Genomic DNA, 12,061 nt, shown 5'->3' on the forward strand with positions numbered 1-12,061 from the left:
ATCGGACCCCGACCAGGCTTGGAACTGCCGTCAATAGTCAAATCCGAGTTTGACAGGAACCCCAGGGGTTTCCCAACAACCAAGTCCCGATAGAATGCAACAGTCCACACCGTGAGGATATACAGCCACCGCCACAGGCTAGAGATCCAAGGGCCAGCGCCTGCGGGCAAAACGGGCTCCTACGGCACCTATACGCCAGGGAGCGGACTACCGGTGGGCAACCACAGGAGTCAGAACATTCTAAAAGGTGCAGGGAAAGACAGCCGCCATCAGCCGTCCGGGGAGAGCACAACAACACTGCAGCCGGCTGCAGGACCCGTCCATCCGGCCGTTTTGGTTTACCAGAGACTCTGTCAGTGATTGTCTGAGTGAGTACACCAGTGCCGTCCGGCACCGCGCCGCGCAGTCCCTGCACCCCAGCCATCCAGCCTCCCCGTTACATCACCGGGCCCCGGTATCACCAACCCCCTACCCACGGAGGGGACAACATCCCAGCTGGACCCTACCATCTCTCCCGGGAACCCCGTTACCAGCAACGGTGGTGCCATCATCACCACGTCCCGTGGGTGGCGTCGCGAACAATCTCCCTAAACATACCACCCCTTTTCACTCACGGGCGAGGAGCGCTGCTTGAGTCCCCGGGTCTGGCCCACCGCTCCAGCCACCAAGCAGCAGAAGCCCCGGACCCGAGTGTGGCGAGCGCATCCCCTCCGCCCGCGACACATGCAGCCCCGATGCACAGGAGGCTGAGTAAGAACACAACTCCATATTAGTCGAGTGGCGCCCTATGTCGGCATGGGATTGAGAGACGGAGCTACTTTGGAGGCTCATATTTGCAAAAAAGCAATTCTTCCCAGAGGACCCAGTGCCCCATTGCTTTCAATGGACTGTGTAATACTTCATTTCCCCTCTAGGGGTGCTACAGAAGAATCTGATATCTGATTGGCTCTAGCTTGGGACTCCCCGTGATCAGGGAAGACTGAATGTCAAGGAACTGACAAACGTCGACAACCCCGTTAAGAAAGGGGAGGAATATTTACACTACAATGAGGCCTCGTCCCATTATCTGCATCTCTCTTGTATTTTTCAATGGATCAACACAATTGAGAAATCACAAACCTGCTGCCGGAACGGTACCTTTATTTACAACTCACAATATGACGGCCGCCGTATTGAAGTCAGATTCTTTGTCTCCAAATATTCCAGGAGGTATGGAGCCTGTCAAGAGGAGCAGAAGGTATTACCCCTCTATAACAAAAAAATTAAAAAAAAAAAATGTATTTTTTTGGCTAGAGACCATGGCGGAAATCGGGGTTCAAATTTACAAGTGTAAAAAAAAAAGTAAAAAAAAAAAAAATTAAGTTTGAACGACGTGAAGCTGTAATCTGTACACAGGACCATTTTTTACAAAAGCTGAAGTCTAAAGTTTTATTTACTTATTACCATAGAACGAAAAGTACAATATATGTACAATATATTAAAACGAAGAAGCCATACTAAAGCCACACTAAAAAAAAGACACTCGTCATAGTACGGTCGACATTCCTCGTGTACAGGTAAAAATCTCTGGAAGGTGTGTACAAGAAAAATCACCCAAAAAATAATGCTACCGCGCCGTCCCTCTTCCTTCCCGTGTATATTAGTTTGGTACAGTCTAACGAACCCAGAGGATTAACACACAAAATGGTTATTCAAGTCCAAGTCCGGAATAGTTTATTTTTAAGGAATTTAATAAAAAATAAAAAAAAAAATAAAAAAAAAATTCCAGCAAATCTGTTGGATTTGGTGAATTTTTAGCAAAAAAAAAAAAATCTAGAAAATAAGTGAAGAAATGGAGTATTACACAGGCAAACAAAACATGGCTGAACAGGTTGGTGTTGGTCGGGAAGAGGGCAAATGTTTATTTTTCTAGTAATAATACTTTGACCTTGGATTAAAAAAAAAAAAAAATCACAGCAAAAGATGGAAGTTCAAACAATGGTATAACCATATATACATATAATGTACAAGCGCCCGATGTCCTTCCAAGAGATGGCGTCGCGGCTCCTAATCTGAAATCGTGACTTCAAGTTTCACAGGAAGGAAACGGGGAACAAATCTATGTCACAGCCTGGAAACCAGCACGTGCCAAGACCACATCCTCCATTATTTTTAATTTTTTTGCTAAAAAAAAAAAAAAAAAAAAAAAAATTCAAAAAATTTATTAATACAGCAATAGTAGTAAAGTGCTGACTGCTGCCTGCCAGATTTGGAGCGCCACTGGTTAGAAGGATCCTGGTTGGGTCGAGCTGCGGTACCGAAAGAGAAAAGTGTTGGCAGGTTTGGAGCGGCGGAACCAAAAGCGAAGTGCTGACTACCTCCCGCCGGGTTTGAAGCGGTGCTGGTTGGAGAGATCCTAGTTGTGTTGAGGTGTGGTACCGACAGTGGAGTGTTGACGGCTTCCCGCAGGGGTTTGGAGGGATCCTGGTTGTGTCGAGCTGCGGTACAGACAGCTCCCTGGATGGGCGTGAAAACAAACTGACCACCACCTCCGCTTTAATATTCAGATTTTTTTTTTTCCCCCCTAAAATTAATAACGCTAAAGGCAAAGGTGAATCGGTCACCCTCGAGATGAAAAAAATAGATAAAATACCTCCTAATGCAAGATTATCAATTTGCAGAATAGCAATTTTCCCATAATTATCAGTGGATTCTGCTGTAGAAGAATTATCTCTGAATAGATCATGATGGGTAGATTTTAAAAATTTGCAAATATGTAAAAGACAAAAAAAAAAAAAAAAGACAAAACCTTTTTGACCTCTAGTTCTGATCACAACAAACTTTTGTCCATTCTGGATGTGTGTACAGTGAGGCCATTTGCCCACAGGGGATAGTGCGGATTTTGCTGCGGAAAACCTGCGGCTTTTCTAATTTTCCAGATAAATCCGCGAGTTTACGCAAATACAGACACTCCCCATGTTGTCCTATGGGATTTGGGAAGTGCTGTATCAATGCTGCGGATTTCCCGCAGCCGCACGTAACTGCATGTCACTTTTTCGTGCGGCATTCTCTGCGGAGTTCCTGCCTTTCCACTAAGGAGATACAGGACGGGAATTCCGCAGAAATACCGCATCAATGGATAGTTGCTGATTCCGGGGAGTTGCTGCGTGAACCTGTGGAAATACCTGCACAAAAGTCCGCAGGTACTTTCTCCCGTGGGCACATGGCCTGAGCGCGCACACGTCTAGACTGATCACCTTCCTTTCCTGCAGCCCATAGTTATCAGATAATGCCGACACAAACCACGCGGCGGCGGCACAGAGGACCAGAAAGGAGAGTTACTGTCAGCGCGCTTCCCTTTAATACTATGTTACACAGTTTGTGGCAAAAATTTTAGTAAAAAAAAACAAAACAAAATAAAACAAAAACGTTTCAGTTCTGTGCTGTCAAGAAACCTTGGTGAATGTTTGTCAGCATCTACAGTTACACAGCAACTTGGACTTCATCGGTGATCTCTGAGCATTGTGTGCGGTGCCGGTCACCGCCGTCTTAATCATCTTCCCCCTCCTTTCTTACTACTAAAGCCAATTACACACATCTGATATTTACGGTCCGAGTATATATTGCTTGGGGGGGACCCCCCCCATGTACATCCCTACGAGCCTGACAATCAAAGACCCCCCCCCCCCCCCAACACATCAGGACATCTGACCAGAAATGTGTGCGAAACTCCCGCTTCCTCAGTTTCGCAAATCAAAGATATATACATGAGCGGCCAATGAGAAGTCCTGGATAAGTAACGTAATAAAACCCCTTAAACATTATCTAATGCAACTGTACTGTAATAAATGAGAAGAAAAAAAATTAAAAAAAAGTGTGTGCGCCCGTGCCCAGAACAACATCAGCAGTGAAACGGCATTTTATTTCAAGAACAGATTTTTAAACACTTTTTTTTTGTATTTTTTTCTTTTTTTTCTTGATTGACCCAATGTAATACAACGGTTTGGTTAGTGCACTTTTTAAAAATGGCATTGTAATACTTTAAAATAAAAGAAGAAAAAAAAACTATATATACACACAGGAGGGATGACGGCGACTGACAAGAATATGGCTTTCAATACACGGGGAAAATAAAATAAAAAAAGTGACTTCAACAGTATGTGAGGCTCATCTGAAGCAAACTATACAGAACTGAGGAAAAGTAACAAAATAAAAAAAAAGTTTTCCCCCAAAAAAAAAACAAAAAAAAACTATGCGGCACATGCAGTTAAAGCCTCTATTTTTGTTCCCCTCTGTTTGAGATTAGAGCAGACTCTCGGCTAAAAGATCACAGACGGGTTAGTACGTGGACCGGGGAAGGAGAGGTCTCGCTGAAGCACCATCGTCATTTTGCATGGCTGTCACGGCGGAGTGTAGGCGGCGATCTACAGACGGTGCAGCTCTTGCAGAAGCCGCCGGAGCAGGCGAAACAATTGACCCAATGTTCTGCATATACCAGAGAAAAGTTTTTTGTTACCATTGTTTGAACATCTGATCTTAGGCTGTGAATCGTTTCACGTTATTTATTGCCTACAGAACTGGGTTGAAGAAAACTCTGACTGCATTAAAACAGACTGGTATGGCACAAAAAAAAAAAAAAAAAAACTGTAACTGCTTCCAAAAAACAAAAAAAAATAAATCCACAAAATATTTAATTGTCATAGTCTAATGCCCGTCGTGTGTTATTAAATCGTCAGCTCTGCAGTGAGATTCCAAGGCTTTCATGGTATAGATGTCCTGAGGCAACTCTGACTTGCGCCGTACGAGGGGTCTTTCCTTCTTTAGATCTTTCAGAGCCTGGGAAATATGGGGGGAAATAAATAATTAAAATTGGATGAGGAGCAAATAGAAACTTCCTAATTTTCATGTATCAATCATCTTGATTTTTGCCACACGACGAGTCCATGATCACTTTGACTATTAAAGCAGGGAGTGGTGCCAAATTAAGTTTGGTGCGCCCACCAATTTTGGGGGGCCTCCTGACACTCTCCTAAAAGATGATGAATTGGTCAGTGTGAATTTTAAAATTCGTGAGGGGCATGCAGGGACCTGGACAAAAGAAAGGAGGGGAAACAAACATGGGGGCCCTGGTTGATAGAAAGAAGATGGGAGAAGCACCGGGCCTAAATCTGGATGGAAAGGGGGGCGGGCGGGGGTTAGACACTGCTGCCTGGATCTAATTTGAGTGGGGGGACTGGATAGGAGTTTTAGGCACTGGGACCTAAATCTGGATGAAGAGGGAGAATATGCACAGGGTTCTTGATGGAGAAGGGGGGGGGGGGTAAGGGACTTGGATCTGAATGGACAGGGGGAATGCTTAGGCACGGGCTCTGAATAGGAGGAGGTGACATACATGTGGGTCTGGATCTGAATGGAAAGAGTTAGAGGAGGATAAAACCCAGGCCTGGATCGAGAAGAGGTTGGGGGTTCAGGCACTGGGCCCTGGATCTGGATGGAGGGGAATGGGAACATACACAAGGGCCTGGATCTGGATGAAGAGGGAGGACACGTACATGATGGGGCTTGGATGGATAAAGGTGGTGGGGGTAAGTCACTTGGGGCCTGGATTTGAATGGAGAGCTGGGATGGTTAGGTACTGGGCTCTGGATGGAGGGAGGGAGGGAGTCGTTTGGGGGAGGGACAACATATATAAGAGTCTGAATATATCCCAGGCCTGGATTGAGAAGGGGGGAGGGGGGTTAGGCATAGGGGCCTGCTGGATCTGAATGGAGAGGGTGGGAAGCGGATACAAACCAAGCCTGGATCAAGAAGGTGGGGGATGTAGGTATAGGGGCCCGGATCAAAATGGAGGGGGGTGGTGTAAGGCACTTTGGGGCCTGGATCTGAATGAAGAGCGGGCATGGTTAGGCACTGGGCTCTGGATGGGGGGGGGAGAGCATACACAGGGGGCCTGGATCCTATCTGAATGGAAGGAGTGGGAGGGGTATACATCCAAGGCCTGGATTGAGAAGGTTGGGGGTTTAGGCATTGGGCCTTGGATCTGGATGGAAAGGGTAGAGGGAGCATACACAGGGGCCTGGATCTGGATGAAGAGGGGGCCGAGATGTTGAAGGGGAGGTAAGGCACTTGGCCTGGATCAATAAGTTGGGGTGTTTAGACATTGGGGCCTGGATCTGGATGGAGAAGGGAGAGGAGAAACTACACCTTAAGACTCCCCCTTACCCCATAACCTAGTTATCCGCTCAGCAACACAATACAGATATTCATCCAAAACTAATGAATCAATGAAGCTGGAAGACTACAAGTGGAGAAGCAATGGCCGCCGTTACCTGAGACGCCTCTTCCCGCACCATCTTCTTAAGCATCTGTACATCTTCTAGTAAGGGGCCGTCTGTTTCCATTGCAACAGGACTGTTCAGAGCAGATGTGTCAGTATACATGGGGTACTGAAATGCAAAGCAGTAATCAGCCGAGGACGAAGAGCTGCTAAATATTCTATTCACTGCATCCGTCCTCCTCTCGGCAGACACTCCTGACTACAGTTCATCCTGAGCTTCCTGGTTCATCAATTGAACTTCACAACAAAAATCAGTGGAAAGCGGTATAATAACCCTGCTGGGAGAAAGAATGGCCCGTCACCGATTTGGGAGTTTGTCAGAACCCGTGTCAGTCTTCACTAGCACCCACCCGAGAGGCGCAGGAATCTCTGCATCTCCCCCCATGTCACACAACACGTCAGGGGGCTGCTATGTAATCTCTTGGACTTGTCAGCATGGATGATCCGTCCGCCTCCCCGCCGCTGGCTGCTCGCTGTCGCCACACATCTGGCTTTAGTTAGTGGCTATTTCTGCCACATTACAAGATAAAAAGAGACCCGTGGTTGAAAGGTCAGGATCATGGAAGGTGTCAGCAAATACCACTGGTGCTGAACGCAGACGCCGCCATTATACAACCAATAAATAATATACAGGTCTTAAGTGCATAGGCAATGTGTATTCAAAGGGGCACTCGCCGGGCCGACCCAAAAAGGGGCACTCGCCGGGCCGACCCAAAAAGGGGCACTCGCCGGGCCGACCCAAAAAGGGGCACTCGCCGGGCCGACCCAAAAAGGGGCACTCGCCGGGCCGACCCAAAAAGGGGCACTCGCCGGGCCGACCCAAAAAGGGGCACTCGCCGGGCCGACCCAAAAAGGGGCACTCGCCGGGCCGACCCAAAAAGGGGCACTCGCCGGGCCGACCCAAAAAGGGGCACTCGCCGGGCCGACCCAAAAAGGGGCACTCGCCGGGCCGACCAAAAAGGGGCACTCGCCGGGCGACTGCCACTTCAGCAGATGGTGATAACGCTGGTCGCACGTGCTCACTACCACCCCACTCACACAGGGGAGCCATGATTTTGAGATTGTGACGGTCCAAACAAGCCCCCATCCCAGTTTGCTCGGAGTGACAGGAAACCATCTTGCTTACATCCTGATTGTTCTTCGCCCATTATTAATATTCTACCTGAAATACAGTAAGGACTTCATACTGATAACATTGTACCTGCAGAAAGTTATCAGCACGGAGGGGCCTCAGGTCCTGCACTACATGTCACACAACATCAAGTTTCCCCATAGGATGCCTCCTGCCATATTCACACATTTGTTACAAAAATATCTGGAAATAAATTCCATACATTTGCACATTGATTTCTACAAGTTCCAGACATAGGCACTGGACCGTGGCAGAATCTGTGTGAATTTACTCTTAAAACCCTAGATATAAGGTTACGAGTATAGCCGTACACACCTGGGGGTTGGATTTGGCTAGATTCTCAATTTTAACCCACGCTTCTTCTCTTTCTTTAAGCTTGAGCTTTTCCCTGGAAGGCAGAAAAGCAAAAATAAATCAGAAATTATAATCTAGAACACGGAGTCTCCTCCAAATCAGAGACAAAACTTTGTAAGAAACGTTATGGAGCAGAAAAAACCTGCCGCATAAATGGAGGAGCCGCAAGGACTCTGAAATATAATCGGCAAGTCCACGTACGCTGCAGAGCAACACAAGGGGAAAAACAGGCCGCAGAGACGCAGAACTTCAGAAAAGGAGTCTGCAAATTCCACAGTGCATGTGTCTGACGGAGCAGATCATGGTCACGAGTAGAAGTGGATTAATGGCTGCCAGATCTGTAGTAATGATTCTGCCGCCACCGCCGGCACTTTTATGCAATGACCGCGGCCAGAACCGGAGACGTCACACTTACTTTTGCTTTTCTGCCTTAAACTGTTGAGTGCAGTCATCAAAGAGTTTTTGGTTCATCTCCATAAACAACTTCAGAGCGTTATATATCAAGCCATGAATAGTCCTGGATTTACAAAGGAAAAAAAAATAAAAAATTAGTAATTAACATTTATGATCTGTTAACATTAATATAGACCACAAGGAAAGCTGCGATATATATGTAGATCGTGAGCCCCAACGGGGACAGTGATTATCACGTCTGTAAAGCGCTGTGGAATTAATAGCGCTATATAAATAAGTAAAATAAATAAATGTGCATTAAAAAAAAGGCATATGACTGCCGGGTCGCTGCATCACAGACTGGGCCGTGTATATGGTTGGTGGATATTTTATATTTCCATGCTTTTATTATTTTATTTCCCCCTAAACTTCAACATCTTAATATGATGTTTCATCTAAAAGGAGAAAAAAAAAACAAAAAACAAAAACAAAAAAAAAGAAAAAAAAAACAAACACAAACTGCGCTATAAACAGAAAAATCAAGAAGTTACGGATCTGAAAATGTACACCTGAAAGTCTCCTTTCCTTACTTGTTCCAATGTGTCTTGGAGTTTCGGTACAAGGATGGGAACATGATGGGCAGGATTTTAGCTGCATTGTCGCTGATTAAGCTCATGATGTACTCGTTATTCCAATAGTATAACGCTCTCTCCGCCACCTGAAATACAACAAGGGAGCGAGGGATCAGACTATTTTTTTCCAAGGTAACAGAACTGGATAGGGGGATTTGTGGGAATCTTGTTTCTTCTTAAGAAGAGCCAGCGTACCTGGAAATGGGGGCTGGACACGCACTTGGCCAGCTGTCTGAAGAGCGGCTCCATCACCTTCACAAACTCCGAGGGCTCTATGACGTCTAAAATTTCCTCTAGTTCATTTAAAAACATGACTTCCTTAGGACTGTGGGTCTTCGGCCAATATTTCAGCAGCGCCATCACCACCTGGAGGAAAGGGCACAAAGAAGGGAATTTTGTTTACTTACCGTAAATTCCTTTTCTTCTAGCTCCAATTGGGAGACCCAGACAATTGGGTGTATAGCTATTGCCTCCGGAGGCCACACAAAGTATTACACTTAAAAGTGTAAGGCCCCTCCCCTTCTGGCTATACACCCCCAGTGGGATCACTGGCTCACCAGTTTTAGTGCCAAAGCAAGAAGGAGGAAAGCCAATAACTGGTTTAAAGACCAATTCAATCCGAGGAAACATCGGAGAACTGAACCATACCACATGAACAACATGTGTACCCGAAAAAACAGAAAAACCCCGAGAAAACAGGGCGGGTGCTGGGTCTCCCAATTGGAGCTAGAAGAAAAGGAATTTACGGTAAGTAAACAAAATTCCCTTCTTCTTTTTCGCTCCTAATTGGGAGACCCAGACAATTGGGACGTCCAAAAGCAGTCCCTGGGTGGGTAAAAGAATACCTCGTGATAGGGCCGTCAAACAGCCCTTTCCTACAGGTGGGCAATCGCCGCCTGAAGGACTTATCTACCTAGGCTGGCGTCTGCCGAAGCGTAGGTATGCACCTGAAAATGCTTGGTAAAAGTATGCAGACTCAATCAGGTAGGTGCCTGACACACCTGCTGAGCCGTAGCCTGGTGCCGTAATGCCCAGGATGCACCCACGGCTCTGGTAGAATGGGCCTTCAGCCTTGAGAGAACCAGAAGCCCAGTAGAACTGTAGGTTTCAAGAATTGGTTCCTCGATCCCCCGAGCCAGGGTGGATTCAGAAGCTTGCGACTGTTTACGCCGACCAGCGACAAGGACAAAGAGTGCATCCGGGTGGCGCAGGAGCGCCATGCGGGAAGTAGAACCTGAGTGCTCTCACCAGAACCAACAGATGCAAATCCTTCTGAAATTGATGGACTGGACGAGGACACAAAGAAGGTGAGGTGATATCCTGATTGATATGAAAGTGGGATACCACCTTAGGGAGAAATTCCGGAATCGGACGCAGAACTACCCTGTCCTGGTGAAGGACCAGGAAGGGAGATTTGTATGAGAGCGTTGCTAGCTCGGAAACTCTCCTAAGAGACGAGACCGTTACTAGAAGGCCACTTCCCGAGAAAAGCGGGAAGGGAGACCTCTTTCAAAGGCTCGAAAGGCGGCATCTGGAGAGCAATTAGAACCTTGTTCAGATCCCAGGGCTCTAACGGCCGCTTGTACGGAGTGCTGAGACGACAAACTCCCCGTAGGAACGTGCGTACCTGAGGAAGTCGTTTCTGAAAAAATACAGATAGCGCTGAGACTTGTCCCTAAAGGGAACTGAGCGACAACCCTTTTTCCAACCTAGATTGCAGGAAGGAAGGAAACATAGACGATGCAACCGGCCAGGGAGAAACACCCTGCGCCGAGCACCGAGATAAGAATATCTTCCACGTCCTGTGGTCAATCTTGGCGGACGTTGGTATGCTAGCCTGTCTCATGGTGGCAACCACGTCCTGAGGTAATCCTGACGACACTAGGTTCCAGGACTCAATGCCACACCATCAGGTTGAGGGCCGTAGAATTCAAATGGAAGAATGGCCCTTGAGACAGCCAGTCTGATTGGTCTGGTAGTGCCCCCGGTTAGCCTACCGTGAGGCACCACAGAACCGGGAACCACAACATCCTCGGCCAATCTGTAGCGACGAGGATGGCGCGGCCGCAGTCGGTCCTGATCTAGCGCAGCACTCTGGGCAACAATGCCAGAGGTGGCACATAAGGTAGCTGGAACTGCGACCAATGCTGAACTAAGGCGTCTGCCGCCAGAGCTCGATGATTGTGAAACCGTGCCATGAAGCTGGCACATTGTTGTTGTGCCGTGACGCCATTAGATCGACGTCCGGCCTCTGTCAGCGGCGCCAGATCTCCTGAAACCCGTCCGGGTGAAGAGACCATACCCTTTCGGCCACACCCCGGCGACTTAGGAAGTCAGCTTCCTAGTTTTCCACGCCTGGGATGTGAACTGTGGATATGGTGGATGCCGTGTCTTCCACCCACATCAGAACCTGCCGGACTTCCTGGAAGGCTTGCCGGTTGCGCGTTCTTCCTTGGTGGTTGATGTATGCCACCGCTGTGGAGTTGTCCGACTGAAGTCGGATTTGCTTGCTGTCCAGCTGCTGTTGGAAGGTTTGTAGGGCAAGATACACTGCTCTGTGTTCAAGAACATTGATCTGAAGGGTGGACTCTTGCTGAGTCCACGTACCCTGAGCGCTGTGGTGGAGAAAAACTGCTCCCCACCCTGATAGACTCGCGTCTGTCGTAACTATCGCCCAGGATGGGGATAGGAAGGACCTTCTTTTTGACCATGAGGTGGGAAGAAGCCACCACCGTAGAGATTCCTTGGCCGCCTGAGAAAGAAAGACGACTCTGTTGAGGGAGGTCGACTCCCCGTCCCATTGGCGGAGAATGTCACATTGTAGTGGACGCAGATGAAACTGCGCGAAAAGAACTGCCTCCATTGCTACCATCTTACGTAGGAAGTGCATGAGGCGTCTCAATGTGTGCGACTGGTTCTTAAAGAAGAGATTGCAGCCCGTAGTGAATGCTGTTTGTCTAGCGGAAGCTTCACTATCGCTGAGAGAGTATGAAACTCCATGCCTAGATATGTTAGCGATAGGGTCGGGGTCGGATCTGACTTCAAAAAGTTGATGATCCACCCAAAACTCTAGAGAGTCTCCAGCGCAACGTTCGGGCAGTGTCGGCATGTTTCCTAAGAGAGTGCCTTGACAAGTAGATCGTCTAAATATGGGATCACAGAGTGACCCTGAGAGTGCAGGACTGTGACTACTGCTGCCCTGACCTTGGCGAAGACCAGTGGGACTGTCGCTAG

The 12,061-nt window shown here is 47.6% G+C and overlaps 1 protein-coding gene across 3 annotated transcripts in view; it reads right to left on the minus strand.

The window, feature by feature from the left end:
• Nucleotides 1–1,414: 1,414 nt before the first annotated feature.
• Nucleotides 1,415–12,061, minus strand: part of PPP2R5C (protein phosphatase 2 regulatory subunit B'gamma) — an 82,817-nt gene continuing 72,170 nt past the window's right edge. For 2 of the 3 annotated variants that reach the window (XM_075330469.1, XM_075330470.1), the window contains 6 exons: nt 9,023–9,193; nt 8,786–8,913; nt 8,218–8,319; nt 7,764–7,836; nt 6,309–6,425; nt 1,415–4,815 (listed from right to left, as the gene is read on the minus strand). In XM_075330469.1, coding sequence (XP_075186584.1) covers nt 4,684–4,815; nt 6,309–6,425; nt 7,764–7,836; nt 8,218–8,319; nt 8,786–8,913; nt 9,023–9,193 — 723 coding nt within the window. In that variant the 3' untranslated portion in view covers nt 1,415–4,683. The remainder of the gene's footprint in view (nt 4,816–6,308; nt 6,426–7,763; nt 7,837–8,217; nt 8,320–8,785; nt 8,914–9,022; nt 9,194–12,061) is intronic. The other variant, XM_075330471.1, reaches the window with a different exon arrangement.

This window comes from Anomaloglossus baeobatrachus, chromosome 12 (genome assembly GCF_048569485.1).
Source record: "Anomaloglossus baeobatrachus isolate aAnoBae1 chromosome 12, aAnoBae1.hap1, whole genome shotgun sequence".
NCBI lineage: Eukaryota > Metazoa > Chordata > Amphibia > Anura > Aromobatidae > Anomaloglossus > Anomaloglossus baeobatrachus.